Here is a 25997-nt window from a genome sequence, read left to right as displayed (position 1 = left end):
GCCATCAGAATCCGTTACAACTGGCCACTTGATCGAATGCCATCAATTTGCGCGTGCGGGTCCTCGTTTGACCTAGCACACGCGCTCTCGTGCAAGAAAGGTGGATTTGTGTCATTGAGGTACAATGATGTTAGAGACATTACGTCTAAACTTCTGGAGGAAGTTTGTCATGACGTAAGAACAGAGCCCATTCTCAATGAACTCAATAATGAAGACCTGCCGAGGCAGGCAAATGTGTCACGCGAAGCAAGACTGGACATAAGCGCTCTCAGTTTTTGGACTGCTGGCCAAAGAGCATTTTTTGACGTGAGGGTTTTCAACCCGTTCGCTCGAAGGTACAGCAAGGCAAAAATTGAGAACTGTTTATTGTCTAATGAGAAAGAAAAGAAGAAACAATATTGCAATCGTGTTCTTCAAGCTGAGAATGGGACATTTTCACCGTTAGTTTTTGCAGCAAACGGGGCTATGGGACGAGAGTGTACAATGTTTTACAAACGTCTCGCAGAAATGATTTCGGATAAGAGACATGATACACTCTCAAAAGTCACGAGTAACATAAGAACTGTTATATGCTTCTCACTTTTAAGATCGACGGTGAGATGCATTCGTGGATCAAGAGGTAGAGTGCGACTCCCTCAAGATGAAATTTAAATAATAATAGTAAGCTACTAATAACTCAATTAGTATAGTAAGATAAAATTATAAATAGAACAAAACAGTTTGGGTAACGACCCAGGAAAATTTAATTGTATATATCTATCTTCTTTTGTGTTTAGTTAAAATAATTATCATAATATATATTTAAAAAAAAAAAGCTGAATTGCCAGGGTTGAACTGAAAATTGGGGGAGAAAAGAATTTGAGAGCTACGTTTCTCTTTCGGTCCCAGTTCGGTTTCGTAAGTAGTGTACATATCTATCAACCCTTAACAATGCGGTCCGCCTTTGAGGGGTCTGGGTAATACATTTACAAGGAAATGACGTCAAAATTCTTTGCCTTATTTAACTTTGAATTTCCTAGCTCTACGTATTTTAAGCAATTTATATATTGTAACGTTTTAATTTAATTACTATATTCTTGAAAAAAAAAAAAAATTCAAAGGTAAAAAAAAAAAAAAAAAAAAAAAAATCTTTGCCTTATGAGAATGTCAATGCAATGACTTCAGACACTTTGACGTCATTCATTCCTGTCAAACTCGAACTCAGTCTTCTCCACTGACCTTTATATACCCTGGACCAAGCTTCTCAATCCCAGCCAAGCAAAATCTTTAGTCAGAGTTTTTTGAAAATTGGTACCCTAATGGCGGCACTACTCGATAGCGGTGTAAATGCATCGAGAGCGCTAGGTCTACTTTTCCTCAAATTCTTTTGACGATGTAGCGGCGTTAGACGTTAATCTTCAACATTGCAATGGCTTCTCCTCGGGTACCAATTCCAAAAGAAACTCCAATCAAAGATAGTAGATATTGCTTGGTCCAGGGTTATATAAAGGTCATTGGTCTTCTCGCGCTTTAAGGGTTGATAGAAGTATAATGAACTGAACTTACCAGAAGATCTACTTCGCTTGATTGGAGGTTTGGCGGTGTGGAAATACTTGAAGTGATATTCCAGCAAGTGTTGTTTACGGAACGATTTATTACAACCAGTCAAATTGCACGTAAATTCAGGTGTGGTTAAGTTGGGATCACTCTTTCGCGAACGCATCTCTGCAAAGGAAGAAAGAAAAAAATGGCAGATATAAGTAAGTCGTTCCAATTCATGTTTGATTCCCAAAGGAAAGTCCTCTTTGTCGCTGGAACTCATTTAACAATAATAATAAAACATATTTATAGTGGCTGGCCATGGAATAATTGTCAAACTTTTAGGCAGTTTGAAAATTGTCTCACCCAGGGGGGCCACTTTTGGGGGAAGGGGACAAGAACGGTAAGAGTAACAAGAAGAGGAACGAGAAAAAAGAACAGGATAAGAATTATAACAACGCACGGTTTGATTAGTCGAGGAAGTGCTTTTTAATTGAATTTCTGAAAAAAAAAATTGGCTAAATTTGCCAAAAAAGTGACCCTTATACGATGCAGAATTCCAAAATTTCCTTAATACCCTTCTATTGCACCCTACTACAAACAGTGAACGATTTCCCGAACCTTTTTGCGTCTTCTTCAGTTTTATTTAAGAATATAAATCATTTCTTACGTTTTTCTGAATCTCTTCGCGTTCTCTGGAGGAAAAGAAAGAAAATCATCATAAATGAAAGCTAAAGACAGATATTTTAAAAAGCACAAAAAAATTGAGGCATGGCAATTGACATTAAAAAATGAAACTAAGAGAAATATAGCCAAATTTTGTATCGGATCGTTGTAGCACAATGAAAGTTACAAAAGTGACAATTGAAAAGAGTACGATAAATTAAATACTAATAGGTGGGAAAGCCTTCTCACCCTTGTTTCAATGACTTTAGGGGTTTTTGGTTGGTCCATGTGATTTCGGTTCATCGTCCTCTTTTCGTTCGAATGTTTTGGTGCTGTGTGAAGAAAGAAGAAATCAGGGCGTCAATCAAAAGAAATCAGGGCGTCAATCGAAAGAAATCAGGGCGTCAATCGAAAGAAATCAGGGCGTCAATCAAAAGAAATCGGGGCGTCAATCGAAAGAAATCGGGGCGTCAATCGAAAGAAATCAGGGCGTCAATCGAAAGAAATCGGGGCGTCAATCGAAAGAAATCAGGGCGTCAATCAAAAGAAATCAGGACGTCAATCGAAAGAAGTCGGGGCGCCAATCGAAAGAAATCAGGGCGCCAATCGAAAGAAATCGGGGCGTCAATCAAAAGAAATCAGGGCGCCAATCGAAAGAAATCGGGGCGTCAATCGAAAGAAATCAGGGCGTCAATCAAAAGAAATCAGGACGTCAATCGAAAGAAGTCGGGGCGCCAATCGAAAGAATCGAATCAGAATCAGGGCGTCATCAAAAGAAATCAGGGCGTCAATCAAAAGAAATCAGGGCGTCAATCGAAAGAAATCGGGGCGTCAATCGAAAGAAATCAGGGCGTCAATCAAAAGAAATCAGGACGTCAATCGAAAGAAATCAGGGCGTCAATCGAAGGTTTAACTGGAAATAGTCACAACAGGCAAAAAGATTGCGACTACAATATTATAATTTGAAAAAAAATTCGAAATTCAAAATGACACTACAATTTAGCAGCGTTAACCCGTTATGATATTACTGCGAATGATGTCCGAAATATGAAATCTTCATTAGGGAAAAACCATGTATATGATTTCTCATGCTTTATTGCGACGGAGAAATTGGTTCGTTTTATAAGAGACGAAAATAAATGAAACGTCAAAAACAACAATGACCCTATATTAGTGGACATTTTTTATTCTTAACATTACTAATGCCCATTTTGTTTGTGCATGCACTCCCTTTTGCCGAAACAACTTGTTAAGTGACATGGTTTTCATAAAAAGATTGCACACTTAAAAAGCGAATAGACTTTAGAACCTACTCCATCCAGTCCCCAAAACGTCAACGCGGTCATATTTTGCACATGTGAAATATTAAATATCGCAAACATTTCGATGTTCTCAACCAATCAAAATGCTTATATTTTGTGGGTCAGCAATTTTACTTACTGATTGATATTGGGCTTTCTTTCGGTGTTTTGGTTGGACCAGCGTCCTGTTTCGATGTTGTGTCCGGTGTCTTCAGTGGAGATGGTAAAAGCGTTGGTTGAATAGTCAGTGGTCTGTGCGTGAAGTCTGATAGGCATTGAGTTGGAAGTTTCGAGGATCTCGGTGGGTAACTATGCTGCTTGGTCGGGCTTTGTTTTTGTTTAGAATGTATTCGTTTTGTTGGACTTGTTTGTTGATGTTTTGATGTTGGTACAACGTGTTGGATTAGAAGGGAAGTTTGCTGCTGTTGCTGGGAATTCTTTGTTGAAGATGGTTTTTGGTGATGTGAGAAATCTGTTGAATGTTGCTGTTGTTGTTGGATTGAGTTGTCGAGGAGGTTGGATGGTGAGGAAGGAAGAGGAGTAGCTAAAGGTGGTGATTGGAGTTGCTCCAAGCTGAAAAGAAGAATGTGTTTAAACAAGATATATCTAACATAATTAAAGTAAATAAGTATCTGATGACTGTCGGCTGAGAGTGAGGTTCTATTGACGCTAGTCCTTGGAGATGAATGCTGAGGTGGAGCACCACGCCTCCTCTCAGCTACCAGTACTTTACCGCCCATTCTATGCAACTCATTCGCGGTGACCAAGATCGAACCAATAACCTTTGGATTGTAAGGCGAATACTCTACGGACTGAGCTACCCAGTCAATTGTTACAATACCAGTAACAAGACTCGAAAGGACAAAATCTACTTCAGAAATTCCGAAATCGATTCATAGATATGTCGAAATGACCAATCGCTGACGCAAATTTTCGCTTAGGACAAACAAGAACAAACAAACAAAGAACAAACTATATCTGCAAAAAAAAAAAGAAAATTTGATGCCAATCAATTTAGCGAAGAACCTTTTTTTGCAGGTACTAACAGTAGTTCAAACACAATTTTCAAGGCAAATTTCTTACTCCAGGTAAAAGAATAGTTGAAAGTCAATACCTTGCTAGCAAAGTTGGTGCTCCTTCTATTAGTCTCGGTCGCTTGTTTTCGTGTCCTTGTGATTTCAACATTTCCATTTTCTTCTTATATTTTAATCGGCTTGTTATGAAGTCTAAGCTTTTTCGTTTGGGAGGTGTTTGATTTGGTTTTGGTGGAGATTTGATTGATTGCAGGGCGATTCCTGTCAAATCTATCTCCTCTTTGCAATGTCTTTCGTACTCGAGCTCCATGTTTTGTTTCTGGATTTGAATAGTTTGTGCTTTCTTTTGTATCTTAGACGCCACTATTTGTGTTAGACTAGGAGCCAGCTTTCCTGCTTGAGAGCTGTAAGTTGTTGATTTTGATGATAGTTTGCTTGGAGATTCTTTACGAAAAGATAATTTTGTAGTTAGTTTGCTCGGAGATTGATTTGTTTCTTGTCTAGATGAACGTGGTTCAACTGGCGAAATCTTGTTTTTTTTTGTTGAGAGAGAGGTAGAGATCAAGGCTCCCTGGCTGGAAGACACCTGCTCGGACGGTGAAAGTTCTGTTAAATCGATAGTTGAATCTCGAAATTGATTACGTTTTGGTTTTGCTAGACTAGGAACTTGAGATTCAGGTTCTTTCTTTTTCTGAATGTTAGGTTGGTTTGTTGACTGGGTCTGTACTGTAGATGCTGTTTGACATTTCTGGTCTGTATTTTGTACTGCTTCAGCTTCTTTCATGAGTCTTCTTTTCTCTTTCTCAGCTTTCCATTTCTGTTTGAAAAGTTCGTATTTTTGTTCGAAATTTTTACCGCTTCCTTTTTCTGTCGTTGATGATGCAGTAGCGACCAAAGAGCTTTTCTCACTTCGCTTTCTTGTTGTGGATGTTGTTGGAACAGTCGCCGAGTCTGCTGCACCAGTTGGTTGCTTTAGTGTGTCTGTATCGGATGATTTCTGAGAACCACTGGAACGTCTCTTAGATTCACCTTTCCTTTGACTTTCCACACCTCTGATAATCTCAATATCCGCTTGTTTATCGTCAATATAAGTGATCTCAACTTTATCTTTCAAAGATCCAGATCCTGTACCTCGTAGAAGATGTTCTGCTGTTGGATTAAAAGTGGTTGTTGATTGCGAAAGCTTAACAATGTCTTGAGCTAAAGAGTCTTCGTTGTCGTCTACTTTAGATGAAAGACTTCCGGTGATCATCTCTGAATCACTCACTCTCGATTGCTCTTGAGGATTCCCTTTATTCTTTTTGAGCACCGTTTCATCGTCAGTTTTAGAGGATCTACGTCTCTCGGAGCGTTTTGGATCTTCATTGCTTTTGAAGACGTTCGAAGACTTTTCTTCAGTCTCTTTCCCGACGGTCGTTGCTTTTTGTTCTTTGTCTTTACGGCTGTTGACTTTTAATTCGAAAGTGATGGTATCATCTCCAAACGACTTCGTAGATCTCTTACGTATCGATCGTCGGACGGCCGGTTGGTCTCTCTTGACGGCAGCCGAACTTGTTTTAGAACTATCTGAAGGTTTTCTCAAAGGAGTAACGACATCTTTTTCTTCACCGCTCTCCGGCTGAGAGACAAGGGTTTCGTTTTTTGGACTCGAAATTTGTTTTAGTGTATTCTCGGAGGTTTGGGGAAGAGTTGCAATCAAGTTATCAGAATCCGGTGAAGTCTCAGTGTCATTTTCCCTAGTCGAATGATTTATTGTTTGTAGAACAGTCTCTTTCTTTACTAGACTTTCTCCTTGGGATTTTCCAGACGGTGCAGTAGTTGTGTCGTGAACAAACTCAAAAGTCTTATCTCTCGTGGAAGCCCATTGTATTAATGGAAGGTCTTCGTCATCATTCATACCTTTCTCTTTAAGAAGGTTTTGATCCAACATTGAGCTACTTTCTGTCAACACTTTTGATGCGAAGTCTTCTTCTACTGAAAGTTTCTCAGGGCTTATCAAACCTAACGGATCGGCCGGCACTCCTTCTGGTATAACAGGTTGAGAGATTATTGCCCGAGATTGAGACTCTCGTTCCTTAGACTTCGTATCGAGTGATTGATGGGGAGTGTCTGATGGATTTGGTTTTGATTGTTCGACGTTGTGTTCAGGAAGGAGAATTGGTTCTTCTGATAAAAGTTCTGTAGCTTCATCGACAGTATCGGCGCCCTGTAACCAACAAAAAGAGCAGTAGATGTTTTAAAAGAGGAATAGATGAATTCACAGGATATCATTTCCCTTTACATACTACGACACATAAAGGTATGTCCAGTTTTAAAGTCAGCCATATTGTTTTCTATATTACATTTTTCGAGAACGTCCGAATTTCAAAATATTTGAGCCGCGCTATTGACGAAGAGAATAAAAAATAAGATGGCATACTAGCCAGCTCAAAAACTGATTACGTCTCCTTTCATATGGGAAGCAAATTCCAGTGAAATTTGAAAGTACATTTGACTCTCTCTCAAATTCGATTTTCAGGGGAACAAAAATTGTCTTCAAATTAGAGAAAGATTCGAAGTATAATCTAAACCACTTTATAGGTGTAACATTTTAGTTCGAATTACAGAAAGGTTCGAATTAGAGAGAGTTAACTGCATTAAAGAATGGAACCTGAGAATCAGAGTCAATTTCTTCATGCTTCTTAACTTCTTCGCACAGCGGTTCCTTCTCTTTCTCTTTGTCTACATCGTTCGAATCAGATGATGGAAACATCACAAACGTTTTTGTCTCATTTGAAATCTTCATGCTGAGATGGTCGGTCAATTTCTCAGCGATTGGTATTGATGCTTTGGAACTCGACACTGGAGTAGAGATTTCAGTGGCGGAACCTCTTCTAGTTGACCTTTTGGATGAAGTTGAGCCTGATAACCTCTCAGGAGAGTCTCTTCGTGATATCTTCTCAATGACTTGGTTAGCGCTTTTGGAGCTGGAATCATGTTTTGAAGAAATACTGTTACTAGCACTGCGTGTTCTTGGTGTCTTTGAACTTTTTGTTGTAAGGTCTGTTATCATCTCAGGTACTGGCGTGGAGGCTTTAGATCTTAGAGCAGGTGTCACAGATACTGGTGAAGGTGTAATATTCCGATTTCTTAAGAACTTTGAATTCGGTGTTACAGTGTTGTCAGTTTTGGTCATTTTTTCTGGCTTTTGTGTTGTTTTGACGGAAGGTCCCTTGGCATTCCTGATTCTCAAAGATTTCGTTGGCAATGTGGGTGAATCCTTTGGTTGTTCAATTTTCGCCTTTTTGACATCTTTTGGTTCTTTGACGGTTTTGGGTGTATTTGATTTTAAAGTATCCTTTCCATGTTGAGGTGTCTTTACAGCTTTGGACATGTTCTCTGGTGGTCTTGTTATGGTGGAGGAGGATGGCGATGGTTGATTGTTGGATTTTCTGTAAAAAAAAAGGAAATCGTAAGAATAAAGGTATATATACTCTTTCTGGCATTGTGCTGAGAAGAGTCCGTTAAAAGACTTTGAAGTACCTTTCACTGATATCCTTGCTTCTTCTTCTCTTTCCACGAACCTCTGTCACATAATCAGCCATTGCTGCAGGAAGTTTTCGTTTCTCCCGCCCACGACCACCGCCCGATGAAGAGGGTGTTTCTTTGAGTAATTGCGATGATTGTGTATTCTCACTGGTTTTTTCATCCTTCGATTTTGGAGGCGAAAGGATGAACCTTCTGGCAGCAATACTTTCGAACTGTCGATACATTTTCTGTAGAATGAAACAACAAAATATAACATACCAAACAAGAATATCCCATTTCAAAGAAAATTTGGTCAAAATTTCGTTCCCAGTGGCAAAAATATAATTTCAGCCCACTGAGAAATAGACTTCGATTTTATCCCAATTAGATTAGAAAAAGTGAAAAAAATTGCTCTTTAAAAATCATCATTGGTGTGGGAAAATATTCTACCGGACTGTAAGACAGTGTATAGGATAAAAAGAGCAGTTATAACATTCAGTGACTAGAAGGTCGTAAGTAAAGTCTAATCTCGACAACTTAATTCTGGCACAATTCTTTACGGATAGGGATGATAAGAAGGTCGGAATTACTGATTAAGACTAAACTCCTTTGCTTACAACCAGAAAGCAAAGATTTTTTCTTTAATAAATGATACCGACCTTTCCATTATTCCTGTCTCTAAAGAAGGGTGAGAATTTAGATTTCGGTTGTTGACATTAGCCAAACTAACTGCCCTCCACTGCAAAAACGCTCTCACATTGGAAAGGGTTTTAGCGGGAAACTTGCTTTCTTTATTTTAGATACAGCTTGAGAATGCTGTGCGTCAAAAAATAATTTTCCATGTAAATTGTGTCTTTTTATTCGAACCTCTTTAGCTCAAACATGTTTTCTAGTCCCTTCAGTTAACAATGCCTTATAAAACATGTCTCCATGCATAACTCGAACAAATTCGCGTTCCCCGTGTGCGTCCGAGTTATGGAGACTCCACTGCATAAGCAGTTCAATGAATTAACAATCATGTTTTCCGAGAAACTTTCACTTGTTCACAAGTATACAGAACATAGTGGCCCAATCTCAGATATAATTTATATAGCAAGTTTTGTAGTCAACAAAGATGTTCTTTCTTCCATGTTGGTATTGGAAACTTGCAATTACTACGTGAAAATCTGAGCTTTTATCCAGAACCCCTTGGAAACATCCGGCAGCCACAACCGACTGTTTGTTTTAGAATTCAACTCCAATGACAAACACCTGATGTTTTCCGGGTGTCTCTGTTACCGCTGATTGGGGGCGATGGCGGAAACATGCTTTGGCACAAATACTTTAGCACCTGTCTCCTATTTGTTGTTTGTCGAAACTTTCTATCCAACAAGCTGACCTGATCAAAACTACATAGAAAGTGAAGTCTTTTGATTGAACAGACCTATACGGTCACTGATTGGTATTATTAAACATCTGTGCATCCTATTACAACACAAAGATTATTGTAAACAAGTACATTATTTCAAGCATAATGTTAGCAGGGGGGTCGGTAGTAAAATCTCAGACATATATGAGTAGTAAAAGGATTTTTACGAATTTTTATATACCACCACTCAGGTTCTTGGAAGAGGTATTTTACTACCCTGGTAGTAAAAGTTTTTGGGACAATTTGTCATGGAAACCACCTATTTTTTAGTTGCTTTTCGGACTGATTTTGCAAAAAAAGCTAAAAAATGATTATTTCTGTGACACATTTTTGACGTAGTGCAAAAATTAATGTTTTTCTCTGAATTAAAGTCTTTTTTATGTTTGCAGCAAACAACTTTCCAACAGAAAATCTTTTCAAATAATAAAAATTTTCAGATTTTTTCAGAAAAGTCATCTAAAAAATTTAAAGAATTACAAAAAATAGCTGAAATTTGCTAATTTTACCAGTTTTAACTACCCAGGTAGTAATTTTTTTTTCAAATTTAACACATAGATACCACCCATTTTAGTATTTAACTACCCTGGGTAGTAAAAAATTTTTTCGTCACAGCACCACCGTAGTAAACGTCCCTGATGTTAGGGTTCAGTTAAGTATCAATAATATAGCAATTTTCCTGTTTTTGAAAGTAATAGAGAAAATTAAAAGCGAAAAAAAAGGAATTCCTGAGCTTCCCTGAATTTTCCTGAAAAAACTTATACCTTCCATTCCCAGTCTTTTTCTGTATATAGAATGGACTAAAATGGAAGTTGCACAATAACGAACAAAAAAGTAAAATCTACTGTTCGTCCTCGTTCAGAACTTCCTCAGATTGTTATAAGGAACTTCAATTCAACAGTCTACATGATGAAGTTCTGAAAGATGACTAAAGCCATATTCACCCGCTACTGTTCCGTCTCGCTCCGGTATGATTTTCGTTACGTTGTGTGTTACTGAAAGTTTTAGCGGTTCATTTTAGTACCTTTAGAGGTTCTAATAATCGCGTTTACCTTTAGGTAACAAATTTGTCCCTTTTCGGGAATAAATATGTTCCTTTAAGGATTAAAATGATACCTTCTGTGGTACGATTTTAAAAAACACCGTAAGAATTATTTTGTACCTTTTGAGTGATTTTCGGGATTTCCGAAAATTCGAAAGTTAACAAGGTATAACATAGTAACCGTAGGGGCAGGAAAAAAGCCTTCAAAAGAATTCTGAAGATCCCCTCAACGCTAAAGGGATCATTATGTACCTCTTAGGCATCTCATAAACAATAAAGTATAATAAAATTTATTCATTCGACGGTATAAAGTATAGTGTCAAGATTCTCATTCACTCAGTAGAAAGACCTTGGGATGTCGTTTGAAAAAACTTAAGATTGAAAGGCAAGACCTTGAGGAGTCTAGCTTGGCATGAACGAGCACGCAAGACAGGTCATGATGAAAGGTCTTTAATTGAACATTTTATGCTCTGTGTTAGGGAACTGTTATAATCCAAGACTCTGAAAGTTATTATTCTAACCGTATTTCCGCTTGAAACCCTTTAAAGCTCAACTAATTTCACTTTTAATAAAAGCTATCCTTTAGCCTAAGGTTGTTCATCCATAGATGTTATCATGGGTTGGAGTTATGCTACCTTTGAAGCCTCGGGAAAAGGCGACAAAAATACCTTTAGATGTATTTTTAATCGCGTCTATGATTCTTGCCTAATCGTGTCTATGGAGTTTCGCTACTTTTGATAACCTAGAGATACAAATTCGTACCCTTTGAGGTATTTTTGGATATTTTCTTGCGGGAAAACAGGCGGCAAAAAAATACCTTTAGAGGTATTTTTAATCGCGTCTATGATTCTTGCCTAATCGTGTCTATGGAGCTTCGCTACCTTTGATACCTTAGAGATACAAATTCGTACCCTTTCTGATAAAATCGATGCTCTTTGAGGTATCATCCCAAAGAGTCCTGGGACGGAGAGAACGACGGGACGTTGTGAGAAAATGACAACAATCATATTTCCACGGTATAGTTCCAGCACTAGAAAGAGTGAATTCTCCTTAAAGTCTGAGAGAAACCCAAACTCCCGCCTCTTTCAAAAATAAATTTTTTGATTGTGCCGCTCATTTGCGCTTTGTCTGTCAATCTGACAGGTCGAAGCTCTCAGTCGCAAATTATTTAAAGTCCGAATTTTAGTCGCTCGCTAGATTCTTTATTAACTATTATTTTGCGATGCTGAAGAAATCCAAAAAACCTTTGGGATTGGTCAACTTTCTCCCAAATATTCCTGCTGGAGAAGATCAACATTCTGTTCAAAAGCATATTGCAACTCTCAAATCACAAACCTATTGCTCTAAGCAAAAAGAACGACTCGTTTGGAGCTTATCCTGCACGATCGACGAGCAAAACTGATCAAGGATCACATATCCGTCAAAATTCTGATTGAAATATACCCAAACCTTGCAAATGGTGAACAGGTAAGCATAATTCGGCTAATTGAATCAGGGGAGTGGGTCAATTAGGCAAAATTGTATATGGGGACGTGTCATTAGTCAGAGTCCCTTTTTAAGACTCTTAAGATATCTGACAGGGTCCCAAATTAATTGGAAATAAGAAAAATTTCAATGTTTCGTTCTGATAGTAGGGGAGGGACTGTGAGAAAATTTTTTTGATTTTAATTAGTGGACCATGTACAAAAGTTGCTAAATATCCTAAAAACAGATAAGAAAGTGAAATTTTTGATGGGGGACCCTTTTTAACAGAAGGCTGTTAAAAATGTATGCTATGTATTCGTTTAAATCACACGGTAACCGTGTAACCCTCCCCTACTATGGTCCCAATTTTATCAAAAATTCATATCTGACAGGGTCAACTTCTCAAACTACAGCGTCACGTCCCCGTCGGCCGTCAAGGTCAGTGCCCCGGGCATCTAATATGTTACTTTGCAACATGCGTATAGAATCATTGAAATATCATTGAAAGTAAGAATATAATGAACAAAAGTTTTACAAAATGTAACTTTCTTTTTCAACAGATCGATGTGCTGTTGTGGGAGTATTAATCTACCACCGGTACTATTTCGAGAAGATACCAAAAATTACTATGGAATCGAGAACGCGCTCACTCCTCGAATCGGCCATGCTAACCCTGACACTTTTGAGGATCAAGATTTCTTCATTCACCTGAATGGCATCACCATAGGAAAGTCAGGAGATCCTCTGACGGCGTTGCCCTATGAAATTGCTGTCTTATACAGAAAAAATGACGGCAGTGAATAAATTTGAATAGTAGGAAATAGTGTATGATTATTAGGTGATATAGAATAGGCCTACTAGTTTTTGTCAATTGTAACTTTTATTTAATTTATGATACATCATTCTATTTATTGAATCATTTGGCTTTCTTCTATATTTATCATTATTGTAAATTTCATTTCATTTAATTCAATCTACAAAAATAAAGATAGGAGCTTTGATCTCCCGTATTAACTTTATGAGTTAGTCGTTCAATTAGTATTCGCTTATTCTAGTGAAGAAATGATAGGAAATTCAAAATACCTAGGAGGTAAAAGAAAAATACCTTCTTCGCACCATCAATATGTAAGTGATGAAAAACAACCCGTGGGTAAAAACTAAAACCGCTTTTTCGGCACTTTTGAATCCTTTTGGTGGTGTTTTTAAAGCACATTAATGGTATATCAGACTAATTTCACCCTAAAAGGGTCGTTTTGCGGTATCGTTTGAAAACTACCTTTTTGGTGACTTAAAAATACCTTTTCGGGGACAAAAAAATTATTTTGGAAGTATTTTTTTCATACCTCAAAAGGTACCTAAAAGTACCTGTAAGGTATCAATGAAAAAATACCTTATAGGTTTTTTTAAATTTGTACCTTTAAAGGGTCGTTTTGCGGTATCGCTAAAATAAACCTTTAAAGGTAATAAAATGAACCGCTAAAACTTTGTAACGTAACACACGTAACACTTTCAGTTACTTTCAGTGTGTTCATATTGGTTTCGAAACGTTTCGGAGCAAGAAAACGGAGCAGTCCCGTTCAGATGAAAAAGTAGATCGAAGCCGTTTTGATCTGTTTTGCTTTGTAACGTCTTCTTTTTTAGCGTTTCGAATTTTGACGTTAACACTTGTTTGGGAACCGTTTCGCTTCGTTTCGGAACGGAACCATGACCTGAGTATGGTCTAAATATCGTAGAATATAGATTAGATTTTTTTCCTCTGTTCGTTAGAATGGAATACTGTATGGTCAATTACCTCTGTATCTGGTTTCAATGAATTTTTGCTGATCTGTTTCTTGAATCCGTCGAAAAATGTTATCTCAACACTTGCTAAAAGAATAAAGAATAAGATTGGGTCACATTGAAAATATACCTTTATCAAAGATAAAAAGGTTGGTCATAAGTGTAAAATAAGAGTGTGGCCAAATGATTGATCAGATTTTTCGCTGACTGATTTTTCACCAGTATACAAAACAGATGATGTATTCTTTATTAGTATAAATAAATCAGCAGCAAATATTAATAAGCCTTGTAGCCATCTACACTACTGAAATACACTGCAAAGGAAGGACAAAAAAGCAAGGCTCGAAATAACGATTTCAAGTGGGTCGGACAAAAATGTCCAATCAGAGTTGCTTTGGCTTGAAAATTATCATTTTCAGGTCGGACATGAAGCTATTTGGGTCGGAAAATGCTCAATGTATGACTGTTATTTCGAGCCTGCAAAGTAAGAAAGTTCACAAAGGGTGTACAAGACTAAAATACTTACTTTCATTGGTAAGTTTAGAAATGGTAGCAGGATAGATTTTCCCAGCTGGACCCCATTTTGCAATAACACGATCACCTAAACGCCATTCCTATGAAGAACAAGCTAGATGCTGAATGGACCTACCTGATGATGAAAGTTAGATAGCAATGCAAGGAGAAAAATGAAAAAAATCAGTCAGAAAACATAGCGTTTAGCGAAAATGCATAACGCAAGAAATTCATCATTGACTGATGGTGGGGGGAGAGGGAAGGGTTGTAGGGAAAAAATAAATAGAAAGTTCTGGTCGCAAAAATCAGTTTTATTGACAATTGGATCATGCTTGATGGTGAGCATTGTTATCAATAATGTTTTTGTGTGAAAAACATAGAAATATAAGGAAAAAATCCAATGAAAATCTGCAAAAACAGCGATTTCCGGAAATTTCAACCGGGAAAAAATTGTTCTCAAAAATCAAACTCGGCCATGTTTTGAGCATTGCGAATACGCATCTTTCCGCAAAAAATCAGAAAAAACTAAAAATAAAAATTTGAGAAAATGTCAAAAAACCGGTTTTTCCGGCATATTTCCGGCATTTTCGGCCAGAAAAAAATGTTTTTCGAAAATCGGGCTCCGTCACATTTTAGGTATTGTCATATTGCGTCAGTATGCAAAATTTCATAAAAAAATATAAAGTACAGCTCGAGAAATTCAAGGAATACTGTCTTTCCGGCGAAAATAGGTTGTTCTGTGGCGACTTTTAAAATAGTTCCGGCTTCAAAAATCAATTTTATTGAAAATTGTAACATGCTTGATGGTGGGCATTGCTATTAATATTGTTTTTGAATGAAAAAACAACCAATTATAAGGAAAAAGTCCAATGAAAATCTAGAAAAACGGCGATTTCCGGCATATTTCAGACATTTTCTGCCGGAAAAATTTTTTTCTCAAAAATCAAACTCGGCCATGTTTTGAGCATTGCGAATACGCATCTTTCCGCAAAAAATCAGAAAAAACTAAAAATAAAAATTTGAGAAAATGTCAAAAAACCGGTTTTTCCGGCATATTTCCGGTTTCGGCGAAAAAATGTTTTTTCGAAAATNGAAAAAGTCAAAAAACCCGGTTTTCCGGCCTATTTCGGCATTTTCGGCCGGAACAAAAAAACTGTTTTTCGAAAATCGGGCTCCTTCACATTTTAGGTATTGTCATATTGCATCAGTGTGAAAATTTCATAAAAATATATAAAGTACAGCTCGAGAAATTCAAGAAATACTGTCTTTCCGGCGAAAAAAGGTTGTTCCGGCGAATTTTAAAATAGTTCCGGCTTCAAAAATCAATTTTATTGAAAATTGAAACATGCTTGATGGTGGGCATTGCTATTGATAATGTTTTTGAATGAAAAAACAAACAATTATATGGAAAAGTCTAATGAAAATCTAGAAAAATGGCGATTTCCGGCATATTTCAGGCATTTTCCGCCGGAAAAATTTTTTTCTCAAAAATCGGACTCGGCCATGTTTTGGGCATTGTTAATACGTATCTTTGAGCAAAAAATCAGAAAAAACTAATGATGAAATCTCGAGAAAATGCCAAAAAAACAGTTTTTCCGGCATATTTCCGGCATTTTCGGCCGGATATGAATTTTTTCGAAAATCGGGCTCCGTCACATTTTGGGCATTGCCATTTTGCATCATTGTGCAAAAAATTAGAAAAAACTAATGAGCCGATCCCGAAAAAAGCTGGCAACAGACGAACGAACGAACGGACGAACGAACGAACGAACGAACGAACGAACGAACGGACAAGGGTTAATTTAAAGGACTACCTTAGGTAGGTCCAAAAAATGACTTACATTTGAGGCGGGATCAAGGTCAACGTAATCATCTACAGTATCTTGTAGTTTGGATGCATAGTTAGCAGGGAAGAGACCACTCATCCCCTTACATGTACCACGCAACCAACCGGGTGGTGGACTTGTGTCTTTCTCGTCTACCTGTCAGTGCGGAAAAGACAAGAAAATGTCATCACAAGAACTCTTATTGAAATGAAAAATATCCTGCAAATTACTAAAATATCTCGCCAAATTTATAATCTCAAACCGGAGTTTGAGAACTGTCGGAAATTGTTCTGAATGAAAGAGAAAACGAAAAGAAAAAAGAAGACTTGCTACTAATGAGCAAAACTGTCCACTGTGCGCTTATATTGCAACAAAGAGGCCGTCGTAACTTGAACCTCTATAACTCGAATGTCTCTTTAAATCGAACAGATTGACTTGTTCCTTTAGTAAATAAAACCTTATAATCCAGCCTCCACTCGAACACTCCCTAACCCGAATAATATAATGCGTTTTTTTCCAAATATGTTAAAGTGATAGAGACTAAGAATAGTTCAAAAGCGAATGTATTGGAAATATATCACATCACATTAGTCTACCTGTACAAGGTCTCCTTCAGTTAAATCCAACTCATCAGGGTTTCGTGCTTCGAAAGGAAAGATCATCTTGAACATGGATTTCTTGACGTATTCTTGAACAACGGTTGGTGGCGAGGCTGCACGAGCTACAGCTGTAATGAAAAGAAAAACCCGGTAACATTGAAGCACTATTAGTGGCAAACACCCGGTCTTTTAAGGGTGCTTGCGTATAAAACATTACGTCGTGTATAGCACGAATTGCAGTTACTACGGAGGTGGTGTAGCTTTCGGTCTTCAATTCAAATTGCGAAGAATGATAACTTTCCCAATTCTTTCCGGAAAGATTTTTGTAACAATTGCAAAGCTTGTAGAAAAAAAGGTTAACATTCGAGAGATTGATGGTTAAGTCAAACACTTTAACAAAAAGGTAGTCACTACACATTGTGTCATAGGGTATCAGTAGCTGAGTGTCACCCTTAGTACCCAACTCGAAGATACATGACATAATTTTACGAGACAAAGGAAACTTCAAAACGTAAGCCATTGTAAACACGTTCTGTACAAGATGAAGATTAATTCTAACCGACTGGGGTTTCGGGAAGAGGTTGTTTGACAGTGTCAGCTTGTTTCTTTTGCATTTTCTTTCGCTGCATTTCTTCAACTCTCCGTTTGACCTCTGCTTCTTTTCGCCTTTTCTCTTCTTCCTTGTCTCTCTTCTCTCGATCTTTTTGTTCTTGTTTTTCTCGTTCTTTCCTTTGTCGTTCCTCTTCTTCTCTTCGTTGTTTCCCAGCTTTCTCCTTCTCTTTACGTTTTCGTTCGTCTTCTTCGCGTTTCAAACGTTCGATCTCCTGTTTCTCTTTTAACAAGCGTTGCGCTTCTGCCTCTTGAGCCTAAAATTGAATTGAAGTTCATTTGAAGCTAGACTAGCCCATAAACATTCAGAATTCTGACGAAACAATCTGGGATTAGCCCGTACTGGTGATAAAACAAAAAACATGAGCAGTACGTGACAAAAAGCTTTGGGACAGAAGAGTGAAATTACGAAAACAGTTTTTTTCACGGACAAATACTTCGAGATACAGAAAAACAAAATAATTTTTTACCTTTTTCTTGTCATCGGTATTCTTTTTCGCGTCCTTCTTGGCGTCTTTCGAAGGTGCAGCAGGGCGTGGCGGGCCGGCAGATGGTGCCGCTGGTCTTGGAGGTGGTTTCTTGGACGCCTTGGATTCAAAAGCAGCATTCAAATCTGCTGTCAGCGCTAAATTAGGTTGTTTTGAAGGAACTGGCGATGTTTTCTTGTTTTCCGGGGTTTTCAGATCGAGGCTACCAAAATCTGCTCCAAAATTAGATCCAAAGTCGGTAACAAAACCCTGGCTTTGAGGTTGAGATGTAGCCGTAGATGATTCAAACTTACTGGAGTCTAAGTTCATACTGAATGGTTCTTTACTTGGAGAGGCATGGGGTCGACTTCTTGGTCTTTGAGGAGGAACTTTAGCTACATTAGGTTGTTCTTGTTTCGCTTCTTTGCTTTTTAAAAGATTTTGCTGTTTTTTGAGAACTTGTTCAGCCTGTTGCTTTATGGCTTCTCGTTTCTGTGCTTCTTCCTTTTGTCTGGCCTTTTCTTTCGCTGAAAAATAGATTCAACATTTTTAGGTGTGGATGTACCATCGGAAATGGGAATCTTACACAAAACGACGTAACTTTAAAAACCAAGCCTTCATCTGGAGCAATATTTAAGTAGGAGCGAAAGACATCCTCATCCAAAAAATATACCGAATAAGAAAATACCTTGGAACTGACCAAAGTGATTTAGTGCAGGAGAATTCCTTCTTAAAACATACATATTTCTCTCAACTTTCTTACAAGAAAAGAAAAGCTTATACCTTCTTGTTCTTTTTGTTTTCGCTTGACTTCTTCTTGTTTTTGTCTTTGAGCCGCTAGTCTTTTTTGCTTGTGGTCGTAAGAGATTTTGGCTGTTGCTTTGGCTTGCTTGACGGCTTTGTTTTCGTTCATTCGTTGTGCCAGAAGGGCTTTGATCTCCTATTAATCAATGCAAATCGGTAGGTAAAAGTTAGTTAGGTGAAATTAATAAAAAGTTAGTGAGGGGAAAATCTAGAAGTTAGGTTACAGCCTTTTGCTTCAATCTTTTTTAGCATGTTAAGCCTGCAAAAAAAATATATAATGCTGAAAAACTGCTTTTCGTCAATGTTGGTAGTGCAACTGGCTGGTAAAGAGTCTTTGACAATCAAATGACCTAAAACGCCACGTGAAGACTTTTGAAACCCCAATAAACGGTATCAAAAATTCGACCTACCATATGCTGCGCGTTCATTTGATTGGCTTCTTTAAGCACTACAACAGCTTCAGATTCGATTGAAATCAAATTCTTCTTCAGCCTGTTGATATCGAGCTTCATTTGCTGTACACTTGATTTCAATGCTCCTAATGCTTCACCTAAAAACACAACAAGAAAGGAAAAATAACTCAATGGAAAAAACTACACAATCATTGTTACGGCCGGACTTGCTGGAGATGAGCAGATGCTTTGAAAATTAAGTTCAGTGGGTTATTTAGCCACACTTTGTTTACCAGCGAGGAAAACATTGCAGCATTGAACAAATATCAATCCTTCCACCTACTACAGCCACTGGGATATGTCACGACAGTCTCTTTATGTTCAGCATTTTCCCAGTATCAAGGTATAAACTCTGGCGCGGTAGATGTTATTTTTCACTTCTGTTAGGGTTCAATTCCACGAATCCTACTCCCTCGTGAGAAGGACTATATGATATCAGAGGGCCTACTGCGCGAAGATGCAAGGCAATCAAAAAGTAAGGGGGTTAAGGTATAACAAGGTAAAAGCTTTTCAAGAAACAAACATACTGGTTGTAGTAGAATCGTTGTTCAGTTCCATTGTGTATCTTTGACGTTCGTTGATGTATTGGTTCAGTTCAGCTTGGTTTTGCTACAATAAAATTGAAAGTAATATACCATAATAATAAACCATGCTGCAAACTTCTTAGATATAACCAGAGAATCTAAGAAATTTAATCCGAAAAGTATGATCAGAAATCAACAAAATTTCTATCAGAAAGGGTGAGAATTTCACAATGTTCACCAAATTCGACTTTTAGAAAACCGATACTCTCAGTCGAATTGTCGTGTAAGCAAAGAAATACCGTCAGATGTAAAGAACAAAAATTGTGTATCAGTAGTGAAACATACCGATAACTCGCTTTGCAATTTGGTAATATCTTTCATTCTTTGATCCCTTCGTTTGTTCAGATCTTCGATGGCAGCATGTAGTTCTCGACCTTCACTCTTTTTTGCTTCCCATTTTGATGACATGGAATCTCTTTCTGAAGTCTGGAGAAGGGAAATTGGATTGGATTAACGGAATATACCGCTATCCACCCTTACATAAGGGATACTTAGACTATACAATGCGGACAAAAGGTACGCTATTAGAAAAAGGAACTTTTTATTTCTGTAAAAAATCCCCCTATATAGTTGGAAGAAATTGAATTTTTTTATTTTTAATTAAACATTGAATTACCTGTGAAGCTAGCTCTGTCTTCAGTTTGGTCAACCTTGTCTTCAATTCAGTAACGATGTTTTCTTCTAGACCTTTCTGATTCAATAATTCTTCTTTTCGACGCTTCTCCCATTCTTGTTGACGTTTCTTTTCAGCCTCTAATTGTGCCGCCTAGGAAAAGGAATACGAATTCTAGGTTATTTTTCATACTTTAGACTATAAATTACTAACAAAATAAAATTATCCTTGAACCGATAGTAATTCATGAACCATGTCAAACACATTCACAATTTTTCAGGTTGCAAAGTCACAAATTGTGAACGAACGAACGAACGAACGAACGAACGAACGAACGAACGAACGAACGAACGAACGAACGAACGAACGAACGAACGAACGAACGAACGAACGAACGAACGAACGAACGAACGAACGAACGAACGAACGAACGAACGAACGAACGAACGAACGAACGAACGAACGAACGAACGAACGAACGAACGAACGAACGAACGAACGAACGAACGAACGAACGAACGAACGAACGAACGAACGAACGAACGAACGAACGAACGAACGAACGAACGAACGAACGAAACGAACGAACGAACGAACGAACGAACGAACGAACGAACGAACGAACGAACGAACGAACGAACGAACGAACGAACGAACGTGATGAATGTAAAAATAGACGAATGGATGAATATATGAATTAAAATCATAAGCGATGAATGAATAAGAAAAAAGGCTATAGATAGATGAAAGAAGGACTGCATAAAGATTTTAAAGTAGACAATATAGTTGAGTGAAGCATCATACCAAGCGATCTTCAATCATTTTCTTTCGAAGAGCTTCTTGTTCCCTTTCCATTTCTTCTTTCTGTCTTCGAGCGTTTTCTAACTCTTGTTGTCGTTTACGCTCAGCTTCTTCTCTGCAAAAAGAGTTTATCCATAGTGATAAATTAATGACGATAAATAACGGGTTTCCCACCTGTATTCTGTAATACATACAGCAAAAAGCGAAGCTTTTTACATCTATTTGTTTGAAATTTTCTGCCAAGATATTACAATCTACGCATCATATATTTATATCATATATTTATGAGTCGATTTTAAGTAAGTTGCGACCACAGTCGAGGGTACCCTGACGGCTCACTTTTCTTGAGCTGTCTACCCGAAGGCAGGGGAGGTAGCCACTCCTTTCTCTGGATTTCTACACCTTACCCTTGATTGCCGAGTATATTTACAAAAGTGATACCCCTTCCAAGTAGTTATTTTCAAATAAAGTATGATTAAGAGAGACTGGAAATAGGGTATATGACTTTTGATTTAAATTGTTATTCTAACCTTGCCATCCTTTTTCTTTCTTCTTCTTCCCTTTCCTTTCTTTCACGTTCTTCCTAAAATCAAAATATTCGAAAGTGACCAGAAAAAAAAAAACAGTTTAGCAGGGTCCCGAAGGATATATTAAAGTTAAATTTAGATGGAAACAAAGAGTCAGTTATTTCATCTAAATGTATTAGATGATTTTTACTTTAAGAAAGCCTATGCACTAAAAAGTTTGTTTACCCTTTCTCGTTGGTTTCTTTCTTGCAATTCTCGCCTCCTGCGTTCAAGCTCAGCTTGTCCCTTAGACCAGTTCATCCTTCGACGCTCCTCAAACGATACTAAAATTTGAAAAACGTGCAATATTTATCTATAGCTATTTTTACCCAAAATATTGGAGAAGGACCCACTTAAATGTGTGTTTGGAATGTAAAGAACAGAACCGATCTTTTAACCTTGAAATATATTTAGAGTAAGGTAGGGTAAGGTAGTAGTGGACCAGTTTTGCCAAAATAAACTTCCCTTAGAAGGTATTCATGATATGCACCATTGCAATGTTTTCCATGGACCCAACAGCCGATTGGTTGGAAGTGACGTATTGACTGATTTTACGTCACTTAACAAGCAATCAGCTATTGGGTCCGTGATGCAATATCATGAATTCACCAGCTAAATATAGATAAGGTAAAGATAAGAGAACAGATAGTCATACCAAGAGGGTCATCGTTTGAACCTCTGCCTTGTGATCCTGTGCTAGCTGTGCTATCACTTCGACCTAAATTCACTTTACGGAATTTAGCTGGGATTATATCATTAGGAAGTGTCGGCGGCAATGCAATTCCAGCTTTGAAGAGGTCAATGAGATGCATAGCAATAATAAATTCATCAAGTTCCAAACGACCATCCTTATTGATGTCACTCAATTCCCTAAAAACGAAAAACGAAACAAAATATTTAAATTCAAGAATAAAAAAATGAAATACATCATTTGAGTAATGCTTAAAATTCCGCTTGATTGACTATTTAACAAGTGGAGCAGTCCAGGGAAAAAGAGTGTGGCCCTACCGCTATTGCTGGTTAGATAGCTATCGAAAGAAAAACTTTGAGGTTGCCTCTGACTGCGGTAAAAAGGCTTACTTAATTGACCCTTGAGAAGCATCAAGTACCATTTTTTATAGGTCTCTAAGTCTTTAGGTATGATTCTGTTAGGGTTCAAACCCACAACCATGGGTATGTAGTGACCCAAAATCACTGAAAAATGGTGGATGGTACTGGGACAAAAGTTAGTAAATAGGAAATAGTCATTTCATATGTAAAGACATTTATTCTGCAGCATCATGATGAAATTGAACATGCATCACTGGCTAAAGTCCCCATGCTCTTATTGTGAATCTTGGATTTAGGGTCAAACTCAGGCCCAGTCCCTCAAAGCATAGGTAAGCAAGGCAAAAGAGACAAATGACAGAAAGGCAAAACACAGAAGGGAATGATGACTCTTGACTCCTTGACCAAAACTCTGTTCTGCAAAATACCCATGTGAGTCATCATTATGGGGAAAGTGAAAGTGAAAATAAATAATAACAAGATGGTAGCCTAGCTATGTATAAAAGAGAAATATCACCAGCGACATATAAAATATGGTTCCCACAGGTACTGTAGTCAGATGCTCTACCTTTATCTGATGGTCCCTTGCCAAGAAAAACATACAAACTTACCAGATCTGAGCTAAACCTTGTGGACTGATATTTGATTGGATCAATAGCTGACGTGCTTGTTCACCTATAAAGTTACAAAAATAAAATATAAAGAGAAATAAAAGACTAGCTGACAATTGTTACATTGTTCGATCTTCAGGTGCATTTTAAATTTCATTTCAACCTTGCTTGCCCACAATCCTTGAGCACTTTGTGACTCTTATTTTAATGAGGTTTGAAAGCGCTACATTTGATTTCATTTCAGTGACCTCCAGTTAGTTTGTCTTTCCAAAGTAAAATAAAGTGTGAATAAAAAGAGGACTTTCTATAATAAAGATATTCTCGTTACCTTCAAGAAAACCTGTCATTCCATTATCAGCAGCTTTGAACATTTGTGTATATCTCATCCTACTTGGAGCTGATATATTACCAAGACTCAATGTTGGTGGAGATGCGGTACCACCACCTGGACCTGCCTTCGAAAATCCTGATAACCCTTCAAGAGATAAAGAATCAAGAGCATTCGTTGATTGCGGCTGAACCAGATTGACAGCTCCTGATTGACTGCTTGAGAATACAGATGAAGCATTTGATTTATTATGTGGTAAGGTGAAAGAGCTTCCAGGTTTTTGTTGTTGTTGACCACCAAAAGCATGACTGTTAGCTGGGAGTGAAGTCACACGATTTATCTGACCAGGATTTGCCATAAAGCCGGTATTGTTACTCATTCCAGCATTGAAGCCCATTCCACCAGTGTTCATTGGCTGCATTTGTTGCATCCCTTGCATGGGCATCGGCCCACCCATTTGCTGCATCCTCATGTTTGGGTTCATACCAATATTGTTTGGACTCATTCCCATGTTCGGACTCATACCCATGTGATTTGGGCTCATTCCAGGACTCATCCCCATGGAGTTGTTCATCCTCATTGGTGACATACCTGGCGAAGGTGTCATCCCCATACCACCTTGCATTCCCATCATGTTATTCCCCATTTGATTCATCCCTGGCATGTTTCCCATAGGTGACATGTTATTGACGGGAAAAGCCTGTTGAGAAGGATCCGTTGATGACTTCAAGGAAAGGGGAAGTGACCGTGGGATTTCAATTCCTTTGATTTTACAACTCAATAAATGCATGGCTATCATGAATTCTTGTAATGTCATTCTTCCATCTCGATCAAGGTCTGATAAAGTCCTGAAAGTTTCAGTAAAATAAAAAATGTCACAAAAGAGATTGATACTTAATATTATGGCTGATTACATTTAGCTAAGAGATGTAAATGGGTGAGCAGAGTGATTAATCTGTAATAGCCCTTTTACTTGAAAATAATCATTCAACTTTTTTGACAAATCAATTTCATGATTACTAACAGTATTGAAACATTTGGATTTGCTAAGAAAAAATCGTATTTGAATGCTATATTTTTTTCATCAGCATTAAAACAATAAAGCAAAAAACATTTGAGGAAAGAGAAAACTTTTCTGAGAGATTTTCTTAGGCCATGATAATTAAGTTTTTTATCTTACCAAATTTGACCAAGAACAGGAGTTGGTAGATTGGATTTCATGAATTCCTTTTTAGCTTTATCACCAGAGATTTTCCCTTGTAAGGGAGCCATACTTTGAAAAAGCCGTTCATGTCTGGCTTTTTCTTCAGGACTTACAGTCCAGATATCTAAAATAAGTACAAAGATAAAATCAGTTCATAAAAAATCATTGGACTGGTATATTCAAAAATACAGAGGTCAAAATAATGGCTAGAAAAATTTCTTATGAGTTTAGAAGAAATCAAACTCCGGTGAGCTTTGTTTAACCCATTGGAAATGGTTATTTTGAATGAACATGAAAGAAATGTTATTTGAGGGGATCAATTAGTTTATAATTCTAAATCAATTTTTTAAATAATAATCAGTCTAACTGAAAAAGCCAAAATTACTCTAGCAAAATGAACTAAATCATCTTGTGATTGGACTGAAAATTTTTTTTTAGAATTCTCTCAGAACATCTTTTAGAATAAAGCAGTACAAATTTCAGTCTGAGAACTTGATTATAAAAAAAATATATATAATAATAAAATATTACAAAATACTTGCTTGTTGTAACAGAATGAACTTACCAGTTGGCATCAAAGTCATCTTTCCTTTTTAGCCACCTTGATTTTCTTTCAGTTTTGATTTATTATTCATTATTTACAAGCTCTAACGAAAAACAACATTATTAAACTTAAAAAATACCTGTAAGTACCTGAAGTATACAGAAAAGTCTTGAAATAATCTATGAAAAACTATCATCAAAACAGATGTTCAATGGACTGTTGAAATCATGGCTTATAACATTATTTAAAATTGATTTAAACAAAGCTGAAATAGGCTTTATAGGTAGAAAGACTTGAACTATCTTCTTCTAATAAAAACAAACGGAAACAAAGAGACTTTAAAAACCTGATATCTAAAATCAAACATTGGTTGACTCAACAATGAACTTTTTAAAATGAATTAATTCAAGTAAATCAAAATGTCTGCAAAACTGAAGTTGTATAGGTAATACAAAACCAATGGAAAAACGTAAATAAACAAACCAATGCTATCATATATCTTGTTTACTTTTCTACAAAGTTCTTTGGATGTCAAAGAAAATGAACATGTCAATGTGAAAATCAATTTTTTTCAACAGGTAGTACTTTACAGCAGGGCCCACACCATGAAATTGAAAGTGGGGGTGCAACGAATATAGTCTAAGGAGGCCGCAACCGAAATTTTTACTTTGCAAGAAATTGGGGGGGGGGGACATAGCTTTGGGTTTGGAATC

At 37.3% G+C, this 25997-nt stretch overlaps 2 protein-coding genes across 3 annotated transcripts in view; both read right to left on the bottom strand.

Moving 5' to 3' along the window:
* LOC136806441 (serine-rich adhesin for platelets-like) overlaps window positions 1-14344 on the bottom strand; it is a 31053-nt gene extending 16709 nt beyond the window's left edge. Inside the window, exons 1-9 of the mRNA XM_067063019.1 lie at window positions 14243-14344; window positions 13730-13803; window positions 8042-8274; window positions 7170-7950; window positions 4600-6725; window positions 3625-4058; window positions 2434-2516; window positions 2189-2213; window positions 1546-1704 (exon numbers count right to left, since the gene is read on the bottom strand). Coding sequence (XP_066919120.1) covers window positions 1546-1704; window positions 2189-2213; window positions 2434-2516; window positions 3625-4058; window positions 4600-6725; window positions 7170-7950; window positions 8042-8271 — 3838 coding nt within the window. The 5' untranslated portion in view covers window positions 8272-8274; window positions 13730-13803; window positions 14243-14344. The remainder of the gene's footprint in view (window positions 1-1545; window positions 1705-2188; window positions 2214-2433; window positions 2517-3624; window positions 4059-4599; window positions 6726-7169; window positions 7951-8041; window positions 8275-13729; window positions 13804-14242) is intronic.
* A 1510-nt stretch (window positions 14345-15854) lies between these two features.
* On the bottom strand, window positions 15855-25392 carry LOC136806431 (intersectin-1-like). 2 transcript variants are annotated; one of them, XM_067063007.1, is made up of 17 exons: window positions 25306-25392; window positions 24717-24864; window positions 23537-24384; window positions 23209-23272; window positions 22206-22420; window positions 21737-21834; window positions 21515-21567; window positions 20988-21099; window positions 20187-20336; window positions 19856-19996; window positions 19514-19595; window positions 18945-19084; window positions 18514-18670; window positions 17734-18257; window positions 17214-17520; window positions 16652-16776; window positions 15855-16211 (listed from the first exon to the last, which is right to left on the bottom strand). In XM_067063007.1, exons 1-17 carry the CDS (start codon window positions 25322-25324, stop codon window positions 16032-16034), a joined length of 3363 nt encoding a protein of 1120 aa, XP_066919108.1. In that variant the 5' UTR covers window positions 25325-25392; the 3' UTR covers window positions 15855-16031. The 2 variants fall into 2 exon arrangements, with proteins under 2 accessions (XP_066919108.1, XP_066919107.1); XM_067063006.1 differs by having other exon boundaries at window positions 15856-16211; window positions 16652-16782.
* Window positions 25393-25997: the final 605 nt, after the last annotated feature.

Source organism: Clytia hemisphaerica, unplaced genomic scaffold (assembly GCF_902728285.1).
Source record: "Clytia hemisphaerica strain Z4C2 unplaced genomic scaffold, Clytia hemisphaerica genome assembly, whole genome shotgun sequence".
Classification (NCBI taxonomy): Eukaryota; Metazoa; Cnidaria; class Hydrozoa; order Leptothecata; family Clytiidae; genus Clytia; species Clytia hemisphaerica.
Note: the sequence above shows the minus strand (reverse complement) of the source record. Positions and strands in the feature narration are given on the sequence as shown.

Excerpts from the sequence above, each read along its gene's own strand:
- LOC136806431 (XM_067063006.1), bottom strand. Across the intron at positions 23,273-23,536 it reads AATGACAGGTTTTCTTGAAG|GTGAACAAGCACGTCAGCTA; the intron begins GTAACGAGAATA and ends GTAACTTTATAG. Across the intron at positions 18,671-18,944 it reads AAATGAACGCGCAGCATATG|GAGATCAAAGCCCTTCTGGC; the intron begins GTAGGTCGAATT and ends ATTGATTAATAG.